The sequence below is a fragment of a genome, unplaced genomic scaffold (genome assembly GCF_019419815.1).
Source record: "Pyrus x bretschneideri cultivar Hongxiangsu unplaced genomic scaffold, Pyrus_bretschneideri_v1 Contig22, whole genome shotgun sequence".
Classification (NCBI taxonomy): Eukaryota; Viridiplantae; Streptophyta; class Magnoliopsida; order Rosales; family Rosaceae; genus Pyrus; species Pyrus x bretschneideri.
Window position 1 is genome coordinate 2,661,988 of NW_025999524.1, and position 26,577 is coordinate 2,688,564.

Below are 26,577 nucleotides of genomic sequence, written 5' to 3' on the forward strand. Positions count from 1 at the left end.
TCATGTTTCTCTCACTTCATAAAATCTACTTTTAATTGATATAGGAATTGACTTAGCCGAACTCTCTTATCTTTTAATATAAAAATATCGATATACTCAAAAATGAAAATGATATAAGAATTAATTAAGAAAGTTTTTTTAATCTCAACAATATTTTTCAATTTAAACACACTTCTTTTTTAGTGAAATAATTTATCTATTAAATTGTTTATTACAAAAATAATTGTACCTATAATTTCATAAGATAATTTATCTACCGTATTTTTGGACATCTCAATTCGCTCTCACGTCAGGTCTCTTTACCCCCATTTTTTTGAATGAGTGAAGCGGGCAAAAAGCAGTGTGAAGCAAAGCAAAGGGCAAAAGTGTCATGAACCGTGAAATCATGGTAATGTACGTATAATTTTATAAAATAAATTCCAAATTGATGTAAGATGCTGAGCATTTCTGTATAATTCTCACACATATAATTATTTTCTTTGATACTGCTATTTTTTAATATATGTGCATTCGATTCTGAAAATGATCTTACACTTCCAGATCGATGGAGACATAGCACGTATGAATGCGATATGCAATATTAACACTGTCGGACTGGCTAGTGGATATGCAGGCTAAGCTGGCAATTTCCGGACATATACATTCTTCTTAACCACTTTACTCCGCGTAAAATATTTATTAAACGAGTTACGTCATTTTGGAAAAGTGATAAATATCTATTGAACGAGTTCCGTTATTTGACTATGTCTTGATGCCAGCTATACGGCTTGATATTATGAATATTAACATTTGCTTACACATTTTGTGTGTATGAACATATTTTTTTAGAAAATGAGAAAAAGAGAGAGAGAGAGAGATCGTGGGGGGTGAGTGGGAGGTTTTTGTTTTTAAATGTTTGAGGTATTTTAACATCACGTGTAGGTGAGGTTTCAATAAAAAACAGTAAAATTTGGACCTGTGAAATTACATTATTGGCCATCATTTTTTTATTTTTTTTTGTGATAGAAGACTAAGTTGTCTTTTCATCATCTTTTAGTTGACCAAGAGAGTTTTATTAATTAGTAGAGATAAGTGATAACTTATTTTCAACGGATAAAAGAGTAGAATGAAATCTTCTCAATAACCTATGGACAAATGGTGAGACAAGTTGCAATATGAATAGGCTCATGCGAAACATGTGTCTTGGCGCATGAAAAGAGAAGATATACCTCTTTAGGTTATTGTTATGGACATTGCACAACTAAAATAAGGTGTTGAAAATTATCTCGTTTGCTTACCTAGCGTGAGACCACTCCATGGAATGGACTTGGACTTTGGTACTTCCAAATAGGCTAAAGACTTCATTATTGAAGAGTATGGCCTAGTGTACCTCTATAACCTTCCACACGTCAACCCCTTTAGCAAGCTTCGTGAAATCCGCATGTCTTGGGTCATATGAGCTTGGTAGATGTTGGGTTTAAAAGAATGTGTTCAGAATGACATAATATATTTCCTTATTTGGCATATCATGATAATTAATTAAAATTTGTGTAAAACCTTATTTAAATACTATTTATTTTCACGAACCCCAACAATGGGTCTTCAATCCACTTGGGCTTTCATGTGCACTTTTTGGACCCCAACAATTTCATGAAGTAAAGTTTGCACTATATCCATATGCGATATGATGCACATACGTGAAGTTTAGATAAGCACGGGAAAGTAAAATTCAACAATCACAAAGTTCATCAATCGTTTAGTTACCACGTTGTTTGCTTGCAATCCTAAGAATGTCCAAAAAAAAAATTCTTAAGAAATCACTAAACTCTTTGCTGTATTGCATTCCAAAATTTATATAATTCGAAAGAAAAAAAAAATACCTGATTTAGAGAGACGAAACTTGACACAAAGAAACCACTCATGGTTAAATTCCAAAACCGGCCTATTAAATTTATTAAAAAATTTGACAACAAAAATTATTAAAAAAAAAAACAAGAAGTCCAACAGGGCAACCTTTGGAATTTCCGTGTGTCAACAAATGACGAACAAACACGTGTTCAAAAAGCTGACATGGCCTGGCCTAAATCAAAGCAGGCCCAAACGGCCCAACCGTAAAATCTACACAAACGAAGGATTCCAGATTCTCTGACTCACCTCCGAAGAGAACGAAGAACACCCCCCTCCCCCTTTCCTCTCGGTTTCTCTCCGAGTCGCCGCATTTTTCCCACCCGAGTCATCCCTCAGTCAGAGCAATGGTCGGATTGCGCCTTCTGCTTGCTGCCGTAATCGCAGGGTTCTTATTATCTTCATCCGAATCTCTGCGGTTCGAGCTGCAATCCGGTCACACGAAATGCATCGTCGAAGATGTAAAAAACAACGCCATGACCGTCGGAAAATACAGCGTCGTCAATCCCAACGAAGGTCAGCCCATGCCCGATTCCCACAAATTGACCGTCCGGGTACGCCTTGATTTCTTCAATTTTTTCTACCAAAAGGATGAATTTCTAAGTTTTATTTATTTTGGGTATAATTATCGGTTTAATTGTATTTGTATATATGTATAGGTGACGTCACACCACGGGAACAACTATCACTACTCGCAGCTGGTGGAATCGGGGCAGTATGCGTTTGTGGCGGCGGAGGAGGGAGATTACATGGCTTGCTTCTGGGCACCGGATCACAGGCCCCAGACGACGTTGACCATTGAATTCGACTGGAAAACCGGCGTCGCCGCCAAAGACTGGTCCAATGTCGCTAAGAAAGGCACCGTCGACGTAAGCATCTTCCTACCCTTTCTTATTTTTTGAATTTTGCATCAATTTTCAGCTGAATTTAGCTTGTTTAATCACGATATTGCTATGGATTTAGCTTAAATACTGTTAACTGTGTAGTAATTTTGTTTACTTCTTATCTAAAACAGATTGTTATACAAAGGATTTATGTTTAACCATTACTAGTAATTGATGCTTATCTGCTAATGCAATTGTCAATAAATCTGATTGTATTAAATCAACAAGCTTTCCCTCATACTTTTCTGAATATACCAAAAAGGATGGTGCTTGTTTTCGAATTCAGATCCACTCTGGATCTCGCAGTCGGGAGACGGACCGAGAAATCTGGACCGTATGAAGAAGGATCCGGACCATTGATTTGTGTGAGGAGGGTCTAATGGGGGCTGTAGGATTTTAAAATGAGCGATCCGGATTTTTCGGGCTGTCTGCCCTAGACTGCGACATCCGGGGGATCTCGATTGGTTCGGGTAGTTAAAACTTAAAATACGGAAATTGAGGTATTGAAACATTGTTATGCCATTTTTCTTACGTGCCAGGTAATGGAATTAGAGCTTAAGAAGTTGTTCGATACGGTTACGTCCATTCACGAGGAGATGTCCTATCTCCGTGGAAGGTAAGCAACTGTTCTCCGTCCTTCGAAAGTTCGAATATTTCATGGTGGAAGTATATTTCTCGTTTCGGCATTTTACATTTTGTGTGCCCAATGTTTGTTTCAGGGAAGAAGAGATGCAGGACCTCAACAGAACAACGAACTCGAGGATGGCCACGTTGAGTCTTCTTTCGCTTTTTGTTTGCTTAGGAGTCGCAGGTATGCAGTTGTGGCACCTCAAGACCTTCTTCGAGAAGAAGAAGCTTATCTAATTTATTTCGGGAGAGTTCTGTAGTTCCATCTTTCAATGCTTGTTTTGTAACATAGTTTGCAGAACATTGTATGTTGGGATACGACCGATTAGCGGATCACATTGTTAGATGTAGGACAACCAAATGTTCACTACAACATGTTATGTTTCGTTTGTCCTTCGTTTTAAAGACTATTTACGTAAAATGTTAACCGGATTTCCCGTTCCTCCGCGTCAGGTGAGAGTGAGTACACCTGTAAATCGATCTTGATCAGAAACGCGAGATTAGACATACCTGGCCTTGGAAACGGATATCTCCAACTTTGCACCATCAGCAAATTCTTCCAAGTTCCGACACAGTTTCAAAGCCGAGAACTTTTTCTTCAACCATTACGGGCTGGTTTGGTATTGTTGTGCTTTGAAAAAAAGTTGTTTCTGCTGTGTTGTAAAAATAAGCAATTGTGAAAAAAAGCAGCAGAGTGTTTGGTAAACTTTTTTGTGAAAGTGCTTTTGAAAAAAAAAAAAAAAGCAGTATTATAATGTTTGGTAAACTTTTATGTAAAACAGATGTGAAAAAAACCGATTTTTCAAAACTGGATTTTGCAGCTTTTTGTTTTTGGCTTTTTTTCACCCAAAACTGTGAAAAAAAAGCTGAAACTGAATGTTTACCAAATACAAAAACAGCTCCTAGCTTTTTTTCTATACCAACTTTTTTCAGAATCCCATCGGCACCAAACTAGGCCTACAGAAAGAAGAGAGAAGAAAACATATAATCCGGAGTCCCGGCTAATATACATCTCTTCTCATAGTCACTTCAAGACTAGAACAAATTACGGTTGAAAGAAGATAAGGAGATTATCAAGTCAAAACATGAAAATTCTCATACGTTAATTTGGACAAGTTTGTAAGACGACGACGTACTGTTATGCAGAAAAAAAAAAAAAAAAAAAAAGAGAAAGGAAAAATGCCGTTCACAATAAGAATCTGAAACAGAGTAGTAGAACGCTAGTCGCAACAATTACTCTCGCAAGATTTCACGGTTTAGCCTATTCACAATCCCAGTGCAGATCCGGAACTACAAGTGAGTGGCAGAGGATCACTTTCACTTATGTACCTGGCAACGTCGATACTTTCAAATTTATGCATTAAATATGTTCCAGTGATGGTCTGCTTGTAGAGCTTTTTCCTTTACCTTCTCAAGCCTTTTGAGAATGTCCAAGAAAGAAGGCCTCTGGTTCATGTCGTGAGACCAACACTGCTCTATTAACCTGTAAAACAATCGACGGAAAGAAGTAAGCAACCCGGATTTCGAGTTTTAGTGGATATATTAAAAGCATAAGGATCTTTAATTTAATTAGCAACCGAATGCCACTCTTTCGGAATGATGTAAGGTAAGAGATACAAAATGCAAAATTTTGTTGAACATGTGGACGTAGTTTTGGATTTAATTCAAAGATGGGCGATGCAAGTGGAATAACACGAACGAAGGGAACATTTTGGTTGGCTGAAAAATTACAGAATCGACTTACTCTTTCAGTTCCGGGGTGTGACCTTTTCCATGAAACAAAGGCCTGTGTCCTTCCGCCACATATTTGGCTGCTTCATAAGGCTCGTAATTCGAAAGTGGTGGGTCCCCTTCAAGCATCTGCATCAGTTGAGAGTGTTATAAATCGGGCCTGGAATTGAACAATTTGACATCTTTTCCTTTAAGGGTTAATCTGAATTTGATATCTGCAGAAACCAACTTTACCTCGTATAGTATCATTGCAAAAGAGAACACGTCAACCTTCTTATCATATCTCCGGTGCCTAAAAACTTCAGGAGCCATATAGCGGTCTTTTGTTTGTTCCGAGGCAAAACACAAAGAACAAGTTTTATTGCAATAATTTATTTTATCTAATAGTAACTCGTACTCAATATTGAACTTTTCAGAAGACACTCACAACTTCCAGTTTCGCCGGTCATCTTGTATACATCATGAGAATTCTGAACCTTGATGAGCTTGCTTAATCCAAAATCTCCAACTTTTAAATGGTCGGCACTAGAATTGACTAAGAGAACATTCCTGAGATAAATAAACAAAATTCAGAAGTACAAATAGAAAATACTGCAAGCAAGCCACATTTTCTCAGTGATGGAAACAGACTAGAGAAATAGAAATGGAAACTCGTAAAATTGTACAAATCCAAAGTTTCTTTCATCCTGTGCAGACACATCATCTAGGGCATTGCATTAATTAAAGACATTCTAGCATAAAAAATCAACTTACCTTGGTTTTAGGTCTCGGTGAATTATAACATTTGGCTCGTTGTGAAGATAAGCCATGCCTCTGGCCATGTTGAAATTTAGAAACATTAGCAAAATTGTCAAAGACAACTTATTTCTACATGTTCATAATAGTAAAAAGTAACCATTCTTTTTAGATTAAGAAAAGCACACATTTTCATGTGCTAGTATGATTCCAGTCTCTGCATTTTCCAAACAGCAGATGTACTGAAAACTGAAATTGGAGAATCTACTAATTTTATAGCCTTGTTTTCCTTCAATGGGATGACAACATCAGCCATATATCTCTGCATGAGAAACCTCTTTCATGTCCGAAGGGGTTGCTTAAACTAAGGCAATAAGTGGATTGAAGTTTTTATACAAGTACCTGGCAATATCCAAAGCAAAGTTAATTGCCGTTGTAGGACTAAGTGCACCCTTTTCCTTGAGGTACTGATGAAGATCACCCTAAAACAGTACACGATACATTAATTAAGAAGCAGCGTCTTTTGCAAGACACATTTTAAAAACCAGTATCAAGAACTCTGACGGAATTCCAAACATAAATCAAATATGGAGAAGTATACCCCTCTTAAATACTCCGTTATTAGCATAAGGGGCTTCTTCTCAGTGACAGCTCCAAGAAATTGGACAATATTAGGATGACGAAGCTTCACTAGCAAATTAACTTCATGCCGGAAGTCTTGGCTGTATCAGGAAAGCAAAGCGCAAGTCAGAAATTTACCTTTTAATATAATGGAAATGTGGGGTAAAGAAAATATGCTGATTGTGATTTCAATTTTAAGCATTACATTAAGGAAGCCCACCTCCCGGGCTCCATAAAACTTGATATATGGAATTGATTGAATAAAGTTGTCAACTTCTAGGAAAGAATGATGCATAAATTGTTTAAAGAGCCCCCTCTTGGCGAACCAAAATTTTGTTCATTTGTCAATCAAACACAGTTCATAAAATATATTAAAAAGAACGAAGTATTCTTTCAAACGAAAAAAGATCCACAGTAACTTAAGTTGCAACCATTTTTTTATCTCGCACATAAAAGTTAAGGTGGAACTTACATCACCAATCTATCACCAGAAAGAGATGGAAGAATGCGTTTGACAGCAACTGGTGTCCCACGCCAATGCGCTTTTAAAATTTCGCCAAAAGAGCCCTGCAAGCACCACAAATCAGGGTGAGGCCATATCTTGCCGAACACAGCGAGATTATGGAAATACAGAAGGAACTAGTGCAATAACACCAAATCATGAACAGACCAAAACTACTTCAGCTAGCTAAACAAAGAATAAATCCAAAAGATCATTGGCATAAATCAGCAAGAAACTACATTAGGGAAAATAGGGTGCGACTTAATGGCTCAAAGGAACCTACGCCTTGTAGCCTGCAAATGTTGAACAGTAACTACAGATTATAGTGGGTTAAGGAAAAAATATAAAGCATGACAACTCGATTAACATTATGGAACAATTGAAACAACGCAACATCTTAAAATCCACAGACGTGAAAATCCAAGCAACAAGATTTACATAGCAGTGCATCACAAAGCAAACCGAAAACTTAAGCAGAACGATATTGTTTTAACATATATTGCAAGATTTGGCCATTCTAAAACTTGTAGATGATAAGAAATTCAGACCTTCCCTATCGTAAGTGAGCTGGAGAAGTCGAGTTCAGACGGTTCAATCTCCCAATCACACTTGTTGGGCTGAGGGGGCGGCACCGGCTTCGGTTCGAAATGGCTCCCATTTTGGCCCTGCAGCATCAATAACACTCAAGACAGAGAATCAGAGCCAATCAAACCAAACAACATTTAAAAGAACTTCACTCCATGAAATGAATTATAGCTATGGAGTTTGGACTTACATAAGACAAGCCACCGTACGATTTCAGAAGCTCAATCATCTTATGCTTCTTAGCTCCTTCAGCATCAGCCAGAGGCTGCCATCAACATTAACAAAATTAAGACCCGATTAACACATATAATCGTAATTACACACAATATGCATTGCGTTTATTTTGATTAATAAATTAATTGAATAATTAACAAAAGATTAGGAAGAAGTACAGTGTTCTTCCAGCGATCTTGGGCGTTGACATCGGCGCCATACTCAATAAGGCACTTGGCGACGTCGATCCAGCCGTGGAGCGAGGCGACGTGGAGCGGAGTGCGGTTGTCGTAGTCGCGGGCGTGGACGAGGGATTGATCCTCCTCGAGGAGCTTGCGGACGGCGACGACATCGTTGTGGTGGGCGTGCCAGAGTATGAGGGAGGTGCGGCTGACTCGGGCCTTCTCCTTCTGCTTGTCCTTGTCGGCCGTGAAAGCACACCCGCCACCGGACGAGTCGGAAGCTTCGGAGCTCATCAGTGAAGAGCGGATCGGAGTTTGGAATGTGGAATACGGATCGGCAAATGCTCGTATTTTAATTAATTTTAATTTATTATCTGTTTTTTGTTGTTTTGGTGGAAACGGGAAGGTGGGGTGACTTTTGGGGATAGTCGGTTGGTTTTGTTGGTTATGTTTACTTATTGGGCAGGGAGCGCAAATACATGGGAAATGATTGTACATACAATATACTAACAGATAAAATTTTCAGTGTGGTACCATCAGTTGGACCCTTTGAACGAAAAAAATCAACCAATTGTATTATGAAATTTAGTGTACTAATATATTTATGTAACAATCCTTTTTATTTACAATAGATTAAATTGAAGAGGAAGATTCTTACTGCTAATAATCTATCACTTGATACAAAATAATAGTTACATGCTCTCAACCAGAAGGCTTTTTTTATAGCTTTCCTCTCCTATACTACAGACCTTAGATCTGATTCTCAACAACTGCTCTTTGCTCTTGCTTGGAGTCGGGAGGTAGCTCGCTACCCCTTCCTTCTAATCCTCCTACTTCCCTTCCATCTCCTCTTACCATATCCTAGCCTCTCTTCCTTTCCCTTTTCCAGCCTTCATTTCCAAATTCAACTTTTTCTCCTTTTCTGTTTCCTTTTTAGTTTTGTGTTGCTTTACTTTTGGCCTTTTGTTTCGGATTTCCTTGAGTTTTGTCTCAATTCTTCTGAGCTTATCTCATATTTGGGCCTTCATGCACTTTCTTGCTTTGATGCTACTTTCTGTTACGTATCATTAACCATCAACCGCTGCTACTCGGCCTGGGTGCTCCTCCTCGGCGATGCTACTTTCTATTACGTATCCTCAACCATCAACCACTGCTACTCGGCCTGGGTGCTCCTCCTCGGCGACATGCTTGGGTTTTGGGTGGCTATTAAAGTGTTATTAGTATTATTTAGTGGGATTATATGATGGCTTACTGCGCAGGTGGCTTGCTCACCTACATTTTCTGTTAATCCAGTTGTTTCGTTGGTTCGTTCTCTTGGTGGGGGTGGTCCTGCGATGGAGACACATTTGACTTTGTGGTGGCTGGTGGGTCCTCTCCAACTTTAGGGTTTTCTTTTGTTGTTTTTTAGCTGGCACTTTTTAGGCCTTTCTTTTGTATTTTCTTTCTCTTGTTAGGCTTGTATTTAGGTTGTGGACTACTTTTTTGTCTCTCTTGACACACCCCGACCTTGGAGGGTCGAAGTGTGCTAGCCATCATCATGAGGTGACGTAACCATAAGGATAAGTGATGTGAAAAAGTGAATAAATTTGAAACTAATTAGAGCTAATAATACTAAGCAGTGAAAGAATGCGCAATCGTGGGAATAATCTACTACAATTATTCAAAGCTTAATAGACAGTGCAGCGACCAAAGAGTAGTCAAAGTAGCTAGAGTACACTTATTACACAATAGTGACAAGTTCGTACGTCTAAACCGAAGATAATGTCAGAACTGCTGAGATTCCTCGAGTGCCACAAAGAGTACAGCTATCTAAGTCCTGGAGGGGCGAAAAACAAAGTTGAGTGGGTCAGCAAAACAATGCTTATAAGAACACCTTTATTTTTTAATATACTAACCCCTCGCCATAAAACAAGTATAATATCCTTAAAACATACTACGTAGGTATGTAAACAATAATACAACAGCATTATAACCAGAAATATGTCGAGTCATGATATATCAAATGACACAGTAATATAATCATGTGATAATCAAGTATAACTAAGTGCTTATCCATCTAAGCTGACATGAGTTCGAATAGATAATCTCTAACACGAACAAGATTGGGTGTAATCAATACGCTCTAGTACTATGATCACGTGAAGGTTGGTGCAGAAGCACGGTCACATATAAGTCGGATTGCCTAATGTAATCTACCTGACAGGACTGGCACCTAACTTGGATCCAAGGCGAGCAAATGGTGCGGATGTGAACATACATGTATAGGACTAGCTCTGGCCCTAGGGCGAGTACTAACACCGGGGTGCAGCAGATGAGCATGTATAAATATGTATGAATGTCATGACAGTAATATCTCATCCATATAGCAACATTTATCACAATTTATACCACAATAATGAATACTTGGAAATATAAGCGTAAAAGTGAAGTAACTAAGTATTTAGGGAATCTATAAATATGTATAGGTATAAAATGAAAATGCCCACTCACAAGTACATCGCTAGGTAGTAGCCTCCGAGCCTAGCATGGCCGGAAGTGTGCCGACAAGGACGTCGGGCCCTTAAGGGGAGTGGATTGTTAGATCTCACATCACCCAGGATAAAGGATCCTCTATGCCTTATATGTACATGCCCACCTCTAATTAACACGATGCCTTTTGGGAGCTCACTGGCTTCAGAGTTCATTGGAACTCCGAAGTTAAGCGAGTTCGCGCGAGAGCAATCCAAGGATGGGTGACCCATTGGGAAGTTCTCGTGTGAGTTCCCAAAAACAAAATCGTGAGGGTGTGGTCGAGGTCCAAAGCGGGCAATATTGTGTTACGGCAAAATCGAGTCCGGGATGTGGTGGGGGCTCGAGCCGAGATGTGACAATTTGGTATCAGAGCCAATACCTGGCCAGAAGTGTGCCAACGAGGACGTTGGGCCTTAAGGGGGGTGAATTGTTATATCACACATCGCTCAAGGGAGAGGATCCTCTATGCCTTATAAGTACATGCCTACCTCCATATAGCACGAGGCCTTTTGGGAGCTCACTAGCTTCGGAGTTCATTGAAACTCTGAAGTTAAGCGAGTTCACGCGAGAGCAATCCCAAGATAGGTGATCCACTGGAAAGTTCTTATGTGAGTTCCCAAAAACAAAACCGTGAGGGCATGGTCGGGGCTCAAAGTGGACAATATCGTGCTACGGTGGAGTTGAACCTGAGATGTGGTGGGGGCCGGGGACTTAATTGTCTACCTAATTGTGATAAATGAAGTTTAATATATTACATGTCATAAACGAGACCATTCATTTTTAATTGATATTTAAAAATCATTTACGTAAAAAAACTAAGAGCATCTCCAAAGGAGATGTCAAAATTGCCACATAGCATACAACAGTAAAAAAAAATGGCAGCAAATTCTCTCCAAACTAGCCTTCAGTTTCTTAGGTGACGCTGAGTCATTTGAAGGCAAAGCCTTTTGCTATCAAATTTGACAGCAGATGTCACAGCCCATCCCAAATTATTTTTATCGATGGTGTGAAATGACTAAATTGCCCTTGAGCGTGTTGGTGGTAATCTGTGCTATTGGGCTAAGGATTTGGACCAATTAAAATCTTTCCTAAGTGTTTGGACCCATTTTGGACTTAAGCTTTTGTTTGTTTTGGTTGGTAGCCCAAACTAGGACCACACACACACCCAAACAACCCCATTGACCCTTATTTCTCTCATTCTCTCAGATTTTTCTGAAAGACCTTACAACTGTACGGACAAACCTCAAACCAGACCATTTCTTCACGGATCGACATCGAAGAGCCTGCTTTCGTGTTCCTTGTGAGCTTAGGAACCCATCTATACCTTTCATTGGACGTGAAGCCTTCGTTTTCCCAAGAAACCAAGAACCCTGATTTTGAGCAATGTTCATGTGATTGTGATCGTGGAATTTTCAATAAGTTTTAAGGTTCTAGGAAGCTTTAGGACGTCTTCACGAAGCTCGTGGAGTAATTTTGAAGTGTTTTAGACGTCGGGAAGTTCGAGTTCATCGAGTTGCAGAGGTTGCCGGAGTGTTCAAGGTTTCTCCGGCGAGATGCCGTGGATCTTAAGGCTTGAAAGTGATAAGAATGTGTTCTACTCACTCTAAGCTTCATTTTGAGACAAATTTCATGAATTTTGGTTAAGAAATGAAAGATTGAATATTTTCCAGAAAACGGCGATCGCAGCGGCGGCGGACGGCGGCAACCGACGAGGCTAGCCGGAAAAGGAAAACAATATTCCGTCAAAGTTGACGAAATATTCTAACGGCGTCAGGTAACGCCGGTAATTTATGTTAGGGTTGTAACGCCGTTAATTTATGTTAGGGTTTTAACAGAATATTCCAAACAGCAGTTAAGTTTCTGTCAGGGTTGGCCGTGCGTGGGGGTGTGTCTAGCCGTGCCCTTGGCAGCACGTGGGTGGTCCAAAAATTATTTTAAAAATATAGGGACGTTCATGAGGTTGAGTAGATCACGTTGGTGCATTCAAACACCTCATTTGAGCATGTTTGAGAAGTTATTAGCTAGTTTTGGTTATATGCTTTAAATAATGTTTATTTAGTTATTTCGCATATAGGTGAGACCTATCCAGAGGACAAGCACCATCAATCGAGGCTCGGGGGCTACGACCCTTTGACATATCAGTGAGTGGGCTTTTGGTTTTCCTTATATACCTATATACTTGAGATTTTTCCTAGAAAACAAATTTGAATGATTATACGTTTTGAAATGTCATGCAAAGTATCTGCCTATTTTATTTATGCATTAGTAGTTGCATATATTTATGATTGGTGTTGCGAATGCATAGGTAAGTGTTAGGTAAGTTTATAAATTAAAGATATGAGATTGCTTTAGTTATGCGAGATATGATGTGATGCATTAAGAGCTCATAAACCTGCACCCCGGTGTTAGTGCTCATGCACAGAGTTAGGGTACAGTCCTTCACGTGATGTTCACCTCCCACACCATATGCTCACCTTGGATCCAAGTTAGGTGCACAGACTTGTCGTACAGACCATTATAGGTAGTTCCGACTCGTAGGCGACCCGCGATCATTCACACAGTCTTCACTTGATCGTAGCACTAGAGCATATTTATTTTACACCTAGTCTTGTCGTACAGACCACTTTAAGTGGTTCCGACTCGTGTGCAGGATTTGATATGATGGAGATTGGTTATGAGCTATAGACTCAGCCGTGCATGCCACGTTAGGTGGATCCGGCTGATATGATATCTGGCATTGATATATTTTAACTGGATTACTTATTGTGACATCCTACATCGCCCAGGGGAGTGATCCTTAAATATATATTCCCATCCCTACCTAGCACGAGGCCTTTTGGGAGCTCACTGGCTTCGGGTTCCGTAGGAACTCCGAAGTTAAGCGAGAAAGAGGCTAGAGCAATCCCATGATGGGTGACCCACTGGGAAGTTGCTCGTGAGTTCCCAAAAACAAAACCGTGAGGGAATGGTAAGCCCAAAGAGGACAATATCGTGCTACGGTGGTGGAGCGGCCCCGGGAAGTGATCCGCCTAGGGTCGGGATGTGACAATTTGGTATCAGAGCCTAACCCTGGCCGCGTGTGTGCCGACGAGGACGTCAGGCCCTAAGGGGGTGGATTGTGACATCCCACATCGCCCAGGGGAGTGATCCTTAAATGTATATTCCCATCCCTACCTAGCACGAGGCCTTTTGGAAGCTCACTGGCTTCGGGTTCCGTAGGAACTCCGAAGTTAAGCGAGAAGGGGGCTAGAGCAATCTCATGATGGGTGACCCATTGGAAAGTTGCTCATGAGTTTCCAAAAATAAAACCGTGAGGGAATGGTAAGCCCAAAGCGGACAATATCGTGCTATGGTGGTGGAGCGGGCTCGGGAAGTGATCCGCCCCGCGCCTGGATGTGACACTTATGGCATTTCATTGAGATACTTTGGCATGGTATATTTCTATGGATTTTCATCGTGAGCATGATTTCTGATATAGCATATATATATTATTTTTCTGGGAAATTATACAGGTTTTACGACGAGGGGTTAGCGCTTTTGATAAATGAAATGATTTTGAAAAGTTTTGTTTTTGCCCACTCACACTTTCTGTTTTGCACCCCTCCAGGTTTTAGGTAGAAGTGCTTTGGTGGCTCACGGGGATTTCGACGGTGGTTCTGACAGAACATTACAAATGTAGGATCACCTTTGGGTGTTGTATAATTAGTACCTGTCCAATTGGACTGCACTTAGGCTATTTATGCTATGATTGTGTATTTCACACTTAATCTCGCACTAGCACCTTATTTTAGCTAGTACTTTTAGTAGTTTTGTTTTTATTCACTTGTGTTTCTATATATCAGTATTGCTTCCGCACTGTGCACATGGTTACGTCACTCTTACGTGAAGGCTAGCACGCCTTGATTTAGGTTAGGGTGTGTCAGCAGATGTCAAATTTATTAAATAATATTTTAATAAATTAATATAATATATAATAAATGTTGTTATATTTTTGAAATATTTGATTGGTTGCTTTAATCATTGGACTCCACAAAAAAGATAAAAAATTTATTAAATGATATTATTATTTGACATATTAGGTGGAGTAAAATATTGTACAAAATGTCAAATTGCCACATAAGCTATCAACTATCATTTTGATGTTTAAAATTTGACATCTCCTTTGATGATGCTCTAAGAGGCTTTTAGATGGGCTTAAATAAGATTATTCTTGCATCATAGCCTGAGTAGTTTTATAATTCTGAATTAGATCCCCCTTATAAAACACTAACCACATTATCTACAATAATATCCATAGATTTTGCTATTTGTTACAAGCTTGCCATTTTTTCTTACTTGATGTCCGTAATGCTAGATAACTGTATCCCTTACGTGGCTCCTTGAAAAAGGGACAACACAATAGAAACATAGAAATCTAATGAAAATGGCTTGAAAACTTTGAGTTTTAACTTTTAAGGAGAAAGACAAAATAAAGGGTAAAGTGAATAGTACCAGGATTAACTTTTTAGTGTAAAAATGTGTTTTTCGTTAAAGTAAACAGTACCGGAAGCTTTTCGTTAAAATTCCTAAACATTTCCTTTGACACAAGGGTATTATAGTAAAAAAAAACAAATAGCTAATCTAAAAGGGAAAAATAAATAAATATTCTTCACTTGTAGTGAGAGGTTTTAGGTTCAATTTTCTACAAATGCGAATTTGAACCACATTATTGTTAGCTCATTGTGAGGCTAAACTCACTCCCTCCGCCTTAATGTCGATAATATCATATGTTCAAAGAAAAAGAAAAAAGTGTATAGGTAAGGAGTTGTCAATTTACCATTTGAACTTAAATTTTAACCCGTTACTCCCTTAATTTTTTTTTATAATTAACCAATTTTCTCTTAAGTTGAAATTCCTCCTGAAGTTTTATAATTTGACCAATTTCCCCTTGAATTTTAATTTATCCCCTAAACCCTAAAATTCAAACAAAAAAGTGTACAGGTAAAATAGCGGAAGAGAAGAAGAAGAAAAAAAAAACCAATATGTTGGCCACACCTTTTTGCAATTATGAAAGTTCAGGTGACTACTTGGCTAAATTAAAATTTATGAGAGAAATTGACAACTTCTTATAAGTTCGCAGGTAGAATCGACAATGCTTTAATTATAATAATATGTGTACGCAGTTGCTTTGACAATATGGTGCAAAGTTTGTGTGCACCAAGTATTTGTGTGGGATTCTTTTTATTTTATTGAGATCTAAACAAGCTAGTAAAGAAAAATAAAAAAAGTGACGTGTCTTTATGGCTTTACTTTTTCAACGGAATCGCATTCCTTTCTCACCTTGTTTTATCTTTTGGCGTTGCGTTGGTGTGCCAACATGTGAATCATGTTACTGCTACTGTTTCCAATTTGCGATTATATTCATTGAATTAACTCCGCCGCCAGATGGGTGGGAACTTGGTGAGAAATTTTAGATGTGGCATCGCACATTGTATTAGTAATCGACGTAGTTGATATTTATAATTTGGGAAATTTTATTTGAACTCTAGTAATCTTTTTTTACATTTAAATTATTTTTTATACCTATATTATTTTTAATTAAAGAATTAATATTTTTTTAAACCCAATTTTATTACCTAGACTAGCTTCATGAATCCAATTCAAAATGTAAATTTATCTTTGCACCCATTTAAAAAACGAAATCCCAAATTGAAAATTTGATTGAAGTTTGTATCTGTGCACCACGGGAAACAGATCTCCAATGTGTTCCTGAAAAATTTGAATATGTTGAGGAGTATGTTAGAATATTTGAACCGCTTTTGTTTAAAGAATGTCACCTAGGATAAATTAACAGAGGGTATTTCTAAAGATGCTCATATGATTGTTCGTGAAAGAAGCATAAAGGAGAAGGAGAGAGAGATGTCCCATGTCCAATTTGTTTCCTCCTACTTCAGTGATACATCTGGGTACAGATTTTAGAAATAATGAAAACAAAATTGGCTAACCATGTATACAGGGTTGGCCAATGGCCAGTATAGCTATAGTACCTACGCTTTTTTCATGGCTTTATGATTATGTGAACCGACTAAAGTTTAACTTTTGGTGGTACGATGTAATAGCCCTTCAAGTTGGTGAATGCAAGTAGACATTGAAAGAGAGGATGTGGCAACTCTCTCAACTCCAATTCTTCTCTATATATACATGTCGACAAGGGGTCAATAAATTCAAGAGGCAAATAATTATCATTCATCCATAAATCCATGTCGGCAAGGGATTAAAACTTCAAAATCATGATCCATCGATAAAAAAAACTTGTCTTTCTCTACAAGAGTTATTAGCATTTTAGTCGAAACAAATGTAGGATAAACAAGAAGTGATAATACAGTTTAATTATAATGTGTGGGTTTATTGAGACATTTTAATTTTATTATTAATTTCATCTTATACTTGATGGTAATTGTACAAGAGGGTAAAAAGAACAATTAACATTTAAAATTTAAGTTGGGTGTAAAAAGAAGTTACATGGGTTCAAATAAAATTTCCCTTATAATTTTAGGGTAAGTGGCGAAACCAAAATTTTAACTTAGAAAAGCTCCAAAAGTTTTAATCTAAAACGGTCTTCTGATTTCACAAAATTACTTTGTTGCGTGGTGAGCAAGCGAACACCATCGTTTGAATATGGTATAATGTCATCCCCATCATCCTCTTCCTTAAACCTAAAACCGAGCCTCTTGCCTGAACTCCACAGGAGCTGCCAAACCTCAAATCAAACCCGATGAAGGGAATTAATGTTACAAGATCGAAGACTCAAAGTTATATACGACCGACGCATACAATAATTCAGTATGCGAAATGCAATCGAGACAATGAGCGTTGAACAACCCCAGAACTTACAATGAATATATATAATATACAGTTTAGAGATCCAGGGTATGTATATGAGTTGCATAGAAGAATGCTTTCTTAGACAAATATTCAGTTCCAGGCAGGAATCGAGTACTCTTTATGGTTCTTGTTCGTCTTCAAGCGAGCGCTTTCGAGCCCTAAGGTTGAGCTCCAGGCTTTGAGGCAGAGGAGGGCTTATTCCGCGACGGAACAGAACTGCTAAAGCTCGCATTTTCTGGCACAGATCGAATACCTAAAGTTATAACACAACGAAACAATTGTTGTTAGAATTCAGCAAAAAGTGCATCCATCATCGTTCAATTACAATTTCGCGATGCTTAAAAAGCCAATTTTAAAGACGGGTCTCTATTTCTTACTGATGAGGCCTCTATTTCTGCAACACCTTCACAACCTTTACCTCCTCCTTGCAACAAGTCACAATACCTTACAGCTTCGTTCTCATCCTCGAAAACCTACAAATGCCGTTGAAATTTCAAAAAATATGCAACCGTAGATACAATAAGAGAGATTTATTAATCCCTACGAGATGAAAAATTCACACGACACCAACAATGCAAGCATTTACACAATTGGCAAGAAGAAGAGAGAAAAATACTTACAAGCACTCCATCTCTAATATCCTCCACAAGCATCTGGAACTTTGTCTCGTTCGTCGGCTGCTTCTTTTGATTCCACTTCCCTCTTTTTGAGAACAGCTTCCCAAGCTCCGTTTCAACTTCACTGTCACATATAAACCACCAATATTTCACCACACCTAGTGACTCATTGAGGCCACAAATAACAAGAATTAAAGCCCACCAAAGAGAAAGGTAACAGACACACACAGGAGAGAGAGTGAGCAGAGGAAGGAGACCTGCGATTTCTTCGGGTTTTCATGGTGCACAACTGGTTTTCCCTTTGGGTTAATACATACACAGGCTTGGAACGTCCTCTCCAAGGGTTGGCCTCCAATACTGAACCAAGATTTGTGTACACAGAGATTAAATCACATTCATCCAACAGACAACTAATGTGATGGTAATGCTCATCAGCACTCAAGGTGGTGAGAAAAAAGCACCATAACGCGGGATGCTACAGTGACAGTATCGTACACTACTCAGTGTGCCTGGAACATGGACACATACGTTATATGTCATTATACAAGCGGAGGGACATATGAAAAACAAATTCCTTCCACTTGTTTAATGACATATGGATATGGCAATACTACCACGTGTTCCGAGCACATTAAAAAATCTCTCCACGCCAATTATGCACAACGATAGTATACCAAAGCCAATTATGCACAACGATAGTATACCAAAGCCAATTATGCACAACGATAGTATACCAAAGCCAATCATGCATCGTCATACACGAGTTTTCGCAACTCTTTCATTTGCATTGCATGTGTATTCAATTTTTGGAAATTAAGAAAAAACAGAGTATAGATCATGTGTGAATCAAGTTAAGTTTCTATATCATATAACACTAATTTAAGCTAATGAATCACGAATTAACAAACAAATAAAGCACGATTAATAGTTAATTAACTTAATAATCGCTCAAAAAACTCACAATCACCAAAATCTCATTTCTCAAACGGCTGAATAAAAGCAGGAGCAGCTATGAACTTAATTCGTACCATCGTAGCTGCTGGAATCGAAGGTCTGCTGGAGGTGGCGGCGCATGTCGTAAGCACGAGACGACACGCGTTTCACGAACTCGTCGGACGTGGAAGGGATATTACCGTCGAGGTGAAGCGCTTTCTCCACCTGCTCACTTCCGTCGTCGTCGTCGTCATCGCCATCCTCCTCGTCCTCCTGCGCAGTGCCGCCGCCGCCGGACGGGCACACGAACCTCCTTCTGGAATAGGGAGAGCACGGCACACCGAATACAGAGGAGGAGGTGGAAAATCGGCAGAGACTTCGATTGTGTAAGCTGCCGTGCGAAGAAGAAGAAGGGGGAGGCATCCGGCGGCGCCGTGGACAGAGAGGGTTGGTGACTACGGAGGGAAGCACTTTTACCGATGAGAGAGAATCCATGGATGATGCTCGTTTGGGCTGTGAAATAATAAAATTGAAATCAAAATCTGGTTCAAAATTGCAAGTATGTATGGGTCAAATCCCTCTCCCTCTCTCTCTGGGTTGGTCCGGTTCGGTGGGTGGTAGGTGGTGGAGCTTAGAAGGTGAGACAAGGAAAGGAAGGAAGGAAAATATGGGTTGTGAATCTCAAAGAATCTGCCTGAGGGATATTTTTTCTTCTCTCCGGTCCAGTCTTTGGAGCTCTCTGTCTGTGTTGTGCTGGTGGGTCCAGGAGACTTGGTTCCTTGGTTGAAACGGGACTATGTTTGCGGAATTCGAATCTCTTTGGATCAGAAAATTCGAGACCTTAATTCCTGTGAAAGAGAGAATGAGCACTTAACTTGTGCAAACGAAATGAGTCAATAAAAACTTCAGACTCTTAATGAAGACTTGCAGATTTTATTTGCGTAGTCTGAATTACATGATTTTTGAATTTCAAACACTGAGATATAACAAGATTTACGTATGTTTGGGCACCTATTTGTTCGTGATTAATTGAAAATTTAAAAAATATTATTCAACTTATTTACCAACAAAACGCGTCAACGCGTAATCGTAAAATTATACAAGATCTTACTAAAAACAATTCAACAAAAACGCTTACATTATGACAAAAAAATTATTTCTTGACATTTGCGTTTGTAAGTTATGTCAGTTGACTAAGAAAGTATGCAACTACATACTTAAACGTTAATTACAATCCTTTATTAATTAAAATTCAACTAACCCAGATTAAGAACCTCTAAACATAATTTAAAACAACTCGATGTGTTTTCTATCGCCATCGCCATGCGTGCAGAACTGGGAGTATTGCTTGGTCCTGGCCAAATCAAACTTCGATATTTAGATATTAAGATCGTAACGAATCCAGATGTTTTTTTGGGGTGACGAGTTGACAAGTACATGATCGTCATGCAAGTGGACCTCGCAATATTTATTGTTCTTGGCACAATCATACTCATGACAGAGTACCGGGAATTTTCCGGTACTCCACCGGCTGGGACTGGGCGTCGAGAGGCTGCCGGTGGGGAGAAAGGCAGCACCGCAATTATACGGCGGAACATCTTGGAACCATCCCGCACACATATCAAAATTAGCTGATAGAAAAAATGACATATTTTTCTTTTGATGCCCCTCACTTGAAAGGGTAGGAAACGGAAAAGGATCGAGTTCCGTTGGTTCACAGTAAATATCTATATAACCCGTAGCGTGTTGCTGTTTGAAGGCTTCCCCGAAGTAGTTTTTTAGGGAAAAGTGGTGTTCTTGGGCTCCAAGGCAACTCCACGCGCCGCCTACGGTGTCCGGGAGTAACATTACCGACGAGAAAATCATCAGGCATACCAAACGAGCCGTTATATTGTTATTCGCCATCGTATGCAGTCCGACAAAGTCCGACGCAATGGAGTTGTTGATGCGAGCATGCTTTGTTTATTAACGTGCTATGAGGAAGAGGTATGCTCATTAATCTGCTTGAGTTAACGGTTTAAATTGAGTAAGAAATTCGTCAACTACTAATTTTGATTTAAACAGTTTTTCAATACTCTCGTTTGCTTCTTAATCTATACGTTTTTCTTTCTTTCTTCGTTTTAATTAAATATTCACTAATTAAAAGGGTGATTTATACTTTAATTAAATATTAATTGAAACATTTTCAAGTAAATATAAAAAAAGACTAATGACAAAGTAGAATACGGGGAGAATATGATAAGAATGTGGTTCATAATTCAGGCAACAAAGCATATACAGATACAACATTTTGAATAAAGTTACCAGTACCGGAGATGGTATCCGTATCAGGTATCCGTTAATGAGAAAGCTTAAAGTACAGAATAAAGAGGATTGCAACGATAAGAGCTCCGATAACTGAGCCGATGATCCATTTATGCTTCGTCATCCTCCGCGACATGGCAGTTAAAACTCTTTTACTCTTGTCAATGGCGTCATCTACTGCATTAAGCTGCAAAAGAATAAGAAAAAACACGCACGGATTAACAAATTCACTAATGCAGCTGCCTTGTTCACATCGTATGTCGGATTTCAAAGGAGGACTATGGCCTGGGATGATAAAGGGTGAGACACCCACATTATCTTGGGTTTTTGGTGCACTACCATGAACTCCACTTCATGTGTAAGGTCTTTAAAAAAGTTTAGGAATGAATCTGGTTTTGAAATGTGAGAATGACATCTACGAGAAACTCCACGAATTCGACATCAGGAAAGTCGAACAGAAGTCTAAGTGACAATGAACCTTCAGTTAAGCAGAAACGTGATTAAAAAATTTAAAACTTACTTTTTGATGGGAATGCAGGAGAGTTTCCCGCTGTTGATGCAAATCTTGGAGGATGGAGACACCAAGCTCTTCAGTTTCCAATATCGTTCTTCTACTCTGTGTGATTCTATCACTTGATTCATTCAATCTCTCAACAGACATTGTCATTCTCTCTCTTTGATCAGAAGAAACCTGTTTCATTGTCCATAAATCATCAAGAAAATTTATTGTATTCTACCAAAGAAAAAGCAATGGAAGATAAACATTACATCTATCCGTAAATAGTACACCGAGAATAAAAGAAAACGGCCTAGTAGAAGCCGTTGTCATAAATCAAGACGAAAGGTATGCAAGAACGGGCACCCTAGGTAGTTGGGAATTAGATTTCAATTACAGCATGTCAAGCATAAATGTGTAAAATTCATCGAATCAAATATGCTTTGGTAAAAACTTCTCAAACAAGGATGTGTACAATGTCCAATGAAAGTGGAATGATCCAAACAGCGTCCATACTTACCACATGTGCATCAGCCATTCCTGCCTCCAGCAGTTCGTCCCGAGCAGCCTGACTGGCATCAGGCGATGCAACTCTTTTGATTTCCCTTTTCAACTTATTGAGATCAGATTTATACTCCCTTAGCTTAGCAAGAAGCACCGCCTTCACGCTCGGCTGCAAGCTTCTGGCTTCGAGGTCCATTTTCCGAATCTGAGAAAATAAATCACATCACTCGTTCGCATAAACAAACAAGGAACGTATATAAGCCCCAGTAGCTTTCCAGAAAAAGCAAAAACAAGTGAAATTTGTATGTTGTGCAGCATATTACCAAAGCTTCGGCATCATCCAGTCCAATTTTAATCTCAGAAAACTTCTGCTTCTTCTGCTCTGCAATTCACATTGATAAAAAACGAACCCATTTCATAAAATGATCAGAACTACCCAAAAACACACGGTGGCTTAAAGGACTGGAATTGCACAAAGCAACCCAACAAACAATTGAACAAAAAACTACCCAATAAACCCCCAAAAGAAATCCCTTAATTAATGTTACTAAATTACTAATTGATTAATAAAACACATAATTAAGAAGATTAGGAGCTAATCTCACAAACCCATGTCACTGGATCGGCAGAAAACGGAATAACAGAACAGTACCATAGTCGGAAAGAAGGGCGGCGGAGTTGGATTTTCGCGAGAGGTTTGCGGAGAGCTCGCAGTACTGACGCTCGTAGCCTTCGAATACCTCACTCATCTCGGTCACTGCTTTTACTGCGCGGCGCAGAAATTTGGTAATTCAATTGGGAATTTGGGAATCGGGAAGGCAACGATCTGGGCTTTGGAGGATCGGGGGTTGTCCTCAACGTCGATGTTCCGATTTTGGTCTTTACGGAAATCCAGATTCGACTTGGAAAGGCTCCGTGAAAAATAAACAGACGTCTACTTCTCACTCACTCTCTCTCTCTCTTCGTTGACAGTTAAAAGACGTCCGTTAGATTCCGGAGTTTCAATGTCATTTTGCCCTTGTGACGCTGCGTTTTGATCATTTTGACAACACAGTAAACCTCAGTAAAAGTAGTCTCAATACAAGTTCCTTTTGTGGGAAGAGGGTCCGCTCCGAACCTAAGCGTCCGGAGCCTCCTTATTAAGCAATTTGGACCGTTGACTAGTGTGTAAGTCAAATCAAGACCGCAGGTTATGTGTGATGAGCCAAGAAAATAAATTAATAGAAACCATTGAATTTAATTTGTGCGGTCCAAATTGTTTGATGAGAAGACTCCAGACACTAAGGTCCAGAGAGATCCTCTTCGCCTTTTGTGTTGAATGAAATTCTCCAAGGGGTAGAAACTTCCAAACTCACAAGTACAATTTAGTCTAAAACAACGAAAGTAACGGACTACTGCTGGGATATCACAGAATTGACTTAAAAGTATAACCGAAAGAAATAAAGCGACGGCAGGAAACAGCCTCCTTGACCGTACAACCTCACGCCATTATCTTCGCAGACCTCACGTAGAGGCTGTCCACGACCTTGCCGATGTTGGATATGGTCTCCAACGTTGCAGGGTATATTGCGTCTGTCTTTGGATCGTCAAAGATGATGAGGCATCCAGCGCCCTGGTCCAAAGTCCCTGCAAACTTCTTGTCCAAAATCATCTGAGACAGTTTCTTCTCCACATGGTCGATTGGCAGTTCAATCAGTTCTGCAATGTGAGCAATCTCCACCCTTGAGAAAGGCTCGATCAACCTGCAGAGATTCTGTTCCAAGAGAGTGTCGTACAGGGAGGAGAGGTGCCTGTGGACAATAGGGTCTTCCTCTAGCTGTGCCTTGAAATCACGAAGAGCAGTCTCAAAAAGCTTCAAAGAACGCTTCGAGTGAGCATCAGCAACCGCTTTCATAGCATCCAGCTCAGGTCCCAAGTACTGCAGGCCCGCTTTTGATGATATTATACCTGCCACATCATCAGCCTGGCTCACCATAATTTTGCACAGCAACATATACTTGAGGCTAAATACAGCCCGAGGATCTTCAAGAGCATTGAAGGCTTCAAATGCTTCAAAGAAATAACTGTATGCAGTCTTGTAGTCCTTCTCTTCTGCATGAAGGATCCCGCTCTGCAAATCAATAGTTCCTTGCTGAGCTGGAGGCACATATATAGAATTGGCGGCTGTTCTTGCAGCTGTGAGTGAAGCCTTGGCTTTAGGGAGATTTCTCAAAGAAAAGTGGAGCTTACTCTCCAACAAATCTATGTCCACAAGGAGAAGCTTGTCATCTAGCCTTCTCACTTCCTTGATCAAGCCTGATAGGAGAGTTAGTGCTTCCGAGAACTCTTTGCTTTCCATCAAAAGAGATGCAAGCCTGGCCTCCACTCGCTGTCTAAGGAAAGTTCGCTTCTCAGCACGGGTCCACTGCACCATTTCTTTGCAAAGGGAAATCTGAAGTTCTGACGTGTCTGGTATCTTAGCAAGTGCATCAATAATAATGCGGACGATTTTTGCAGTTTTCGCCTTGGGAATCAAGTTAAAAAAAGGCCTCAACTGAGTGAGAAGGTTACGAAGATCATCCGCCCGATTTTCTTGTCTTAGAAGATCCGAAAGATTTGTGATGGCCTGCTCCTTTATCCGTATAGCTTCAGGAGATGCTGATGGGTTTTCAAGAACGCGATAAAGAATAGAGATGGATTCAGATGGAGCTTTGGCCTCTAAAGCCTGAGCAATCGAATCAGTAGTTGCTGGGAGATATGATGAAGACATTCTCAATGCTTTGAACAATCCAAGTCCTGCAGAAATGGAACAGACCAAAATATTAAAATCATATAGCAAATTACATCAGGCAATAAATATCAAAATTAAAGCGGGATCAGTTAGGATCCCAAGAAGTAGCAAATCTCTTATGAACTCTGATGCGCTGGGTGAATTTCCTTTTAATAATAACACGCAAAGAAAGATGTTACTTAAATTCAAATTCTACAGCACCACAAATTCATCTAGCTGACCCAGTTCGAGAACCCATGAAATCTTTAATCAAGTAAGATCTACATGGCTAGTCTATAGTTTCTTGTTCATCTGCTTATTTATATCTTTCACTATGACGCACCAAAGATAATCGATATCTAGCACCACAAAAGCATACTTAGTATATCGCCTTGTCAACATCACAAACTGGGGTTTTAATAACATTTGGTAATCTACAATATAACTTCGTGAGCTAACAATAATGGCATCCTGCAGATTTCAAGGTTCAACTTTGCTTCAAGTACTCAGACACCCATTAATAAACAAAATTCAAACCGAAAAGAAAAAAATCGAACTCGAACGCCAACAAACAAACATAACAGTAAAAATGGAACAAAATCAGGGAGAGTGATGATTAAAGAAAGTACAAATTCAGCAACACATCAACATTCGAGCAAAATCGGATGAAAATAGAGTAAAAACATACTACCCACAGATATAAACGCAACGCAAGTCGGAGACGAGAAAACCCCTAAAATTCTAGCAGAAAGTAGATATGAACATCAAATATTTGAAATTGAGGAAAGCCCTAAAAGTAGAACGTATCCCTAATTTGAAAAATACAAAAAATTAAACCTAAATTCAGAGAATTTCAAGTAAATGAGATCGCAGGAAAGAGAGATTACCCGGTTGACCTAGGGATTTTGACGAGCTTGAAGAAATAGCGAAGGCGATGCGGAGAGGATGACGGTTTGGCGAGCAGCCCAATTTGTGAAGTCCCGACTCTTAAGTAAAGGTCTCTCTCTCTCTTCTTCTTCTTTTATTTTTTTTTTATTTTTTTATTTTTTAACAAATGATATTACCTCAATTAAGAAATAATGTAATTCAAACTCGTTTTTGACGGGAATCATACTTAATACTTCACTTACAACTTACAATTAAAGAGAAGGCCCATTAGAACTATTAAATGACTCTCTCTCTCTCCCTCTTTTTAATTTCTATTTTTTTTTTCAGTGGTATGCTGTGTGTAATTTAACTAGAGGACAGCCGTATGGAATAAAGCCTCCTGCCGACCAAAAAATTTGCCCTTTTCTTTTTTCTCAAGAAAGAAATAAAATATCAAATATAAATAAATGCAGGGGTAAAAGTTAAATAACAAAAAAATAGTGCTTAAAATAAATAAAATATAGAAATAATGCGGAAAAAAGTTTAGAAAAATTAAAATGCAACAGGAATATGGTAGCGTCTCGGACGAATGGTACGGTGTAATCTAATTTATTTTTTTAATGTTTTATTTATGACAATGTATCATTAGACTGAAACGTTATAACGGCTCCAAAGAGCCAGAGGAGTCTCTCCCTACTTTTGGACTAATTGCTAGGTAAAAGCCCCAAACGATTGTCGTTTGAGATTGCGGCCCAGGTTGATTTTAGG

The 26,577-nt window shown here is 39.1% G+C and overlaps 4 protein-coding genes and 1 pseudogene across 4 annotated transcripts; 1 reads left to right on the forward strand and 4 right to left on the reverse strand.

Annotated features, from left to right (window-relative positions):
• The first annotated feature begins 2,034 nt into the window (after positions 1 to 2,034).
• Positions 2,035 to 3,836, forward strand: LOC125477537 (annotated as a pseudogene).
• A 629-nt stretch (positions 3,837 to 4,465) lies between these two features.
• LOC125477857 (integrin-linked protein kinase 1-like) lies at positions 4,466 to 8,412 on the reverse strand. Its single transcript, XM_048585365.1, has 11 exons — positions 7,962 to 8,412; positions 7,760 to 7,834; positions 7,533 to 7,649; positions 6,955 to 7,049; positions 6,463 to 6,583; positions 6,264 to 6,343; positions 5,880 to 5,939; positions 5,554 to 5,675; positions 5,361 to 5,446; positions 5,140 to 5,255; positions 4,466 to 4,878 (listed from the first exon to the last, which is right to left on the reverse strand). Exons 1-11 carry the CDS (start codon positions 8,256 to 8,258, stop codon positions 4,749 to 4,751), a joined length of 1,299 nt encoding a protein of 432 aa, XP_048441322.1. The 5' UTR covers positions 8,259 to 8,412; the 3' UTR covers positions 4,466 to 4,748.
• Positions 8,413 to 17,185: 8,773 nt separating this feature from the next.
• Positions 17,186 to 19,641, reverse strand: LOC125477512. The gene is made up of 5 exons (XM_048584661.1): positions 18,985 to 19,641; positions 18,214 to 18,313; positions 17,960 to 18,080; positions 17,717 to 17,812; positions 17,186 to 17,592 (listed from the first exon to the last, which is right to left on the reverse strand). The coding sequence occupies exons 1-5, from the start codon at positions 19,382 to 19,384 to the stop codon at positions 17,458 to 17,460; spliced, it is 852 nt and encodes a 283-aa protein (XP_048440618.1). The 5' UTR covers positions 19,385 to 19,641; the 3' UTR covers positions 17,186 to 17,457.
• Positions 19,642 to 21,104: 1,463 nt separating this feature from the next.
• LOC103947205 (vesicle transport v-SNARE 12) lies at positions 21,105 to 23,140 on the reverse strand. Its single transcript, XM_009358064.3, has 5 exons — positions 22,846 to 23,140; positions 22,517 to 22,575; positions 22,210 to 22,398; positions 21,714 to 21,884; positions 21,105 to 21,380 (listed from the first exon to the last, which is right to left on the reverse strand). The coding sequence occupies exons 1-5, from the start codon at positions 22,940 to 22,942 to the stop codon at positions 21,228 to 21,230; spliced, it is 669 nt and encodes a 222-aa protein (XP_009356339.2). The 5' UTR covers positions 22,943 to 23,140; the 3' UTR covers positions 21,105 to 21,227.
• A 266-nt stretch (positions 23,141 to 23,406) lies between these two features.
• Positions 23,407 to 25,986, reverse strand: LOC125477636 (26S proteasome non-ATPase regulatory subunit 11 homolog). Its single transcript, XM_048584986.1, has 2 exons — positions 25,830 to 25,986; positions 23,407 to 24,968 (listed from the first exon to the last, which is right to left on the reverse strand). Exon 2 carries the CDS (start codon positions 24,940 to 24,942, stop codon positions 23,674 to 23,676), a length of 1,269 nt encoding a protein of 422 aa, XP_048440943.1. The 5' UTR covers positions 24,943 to 24,968; positions 25,830 to 25,986; the 3' UTR covers positions 23,407 to 23,673.
• Positions 25,987 to 26,577: the final 591 nt, after the last annotated feature.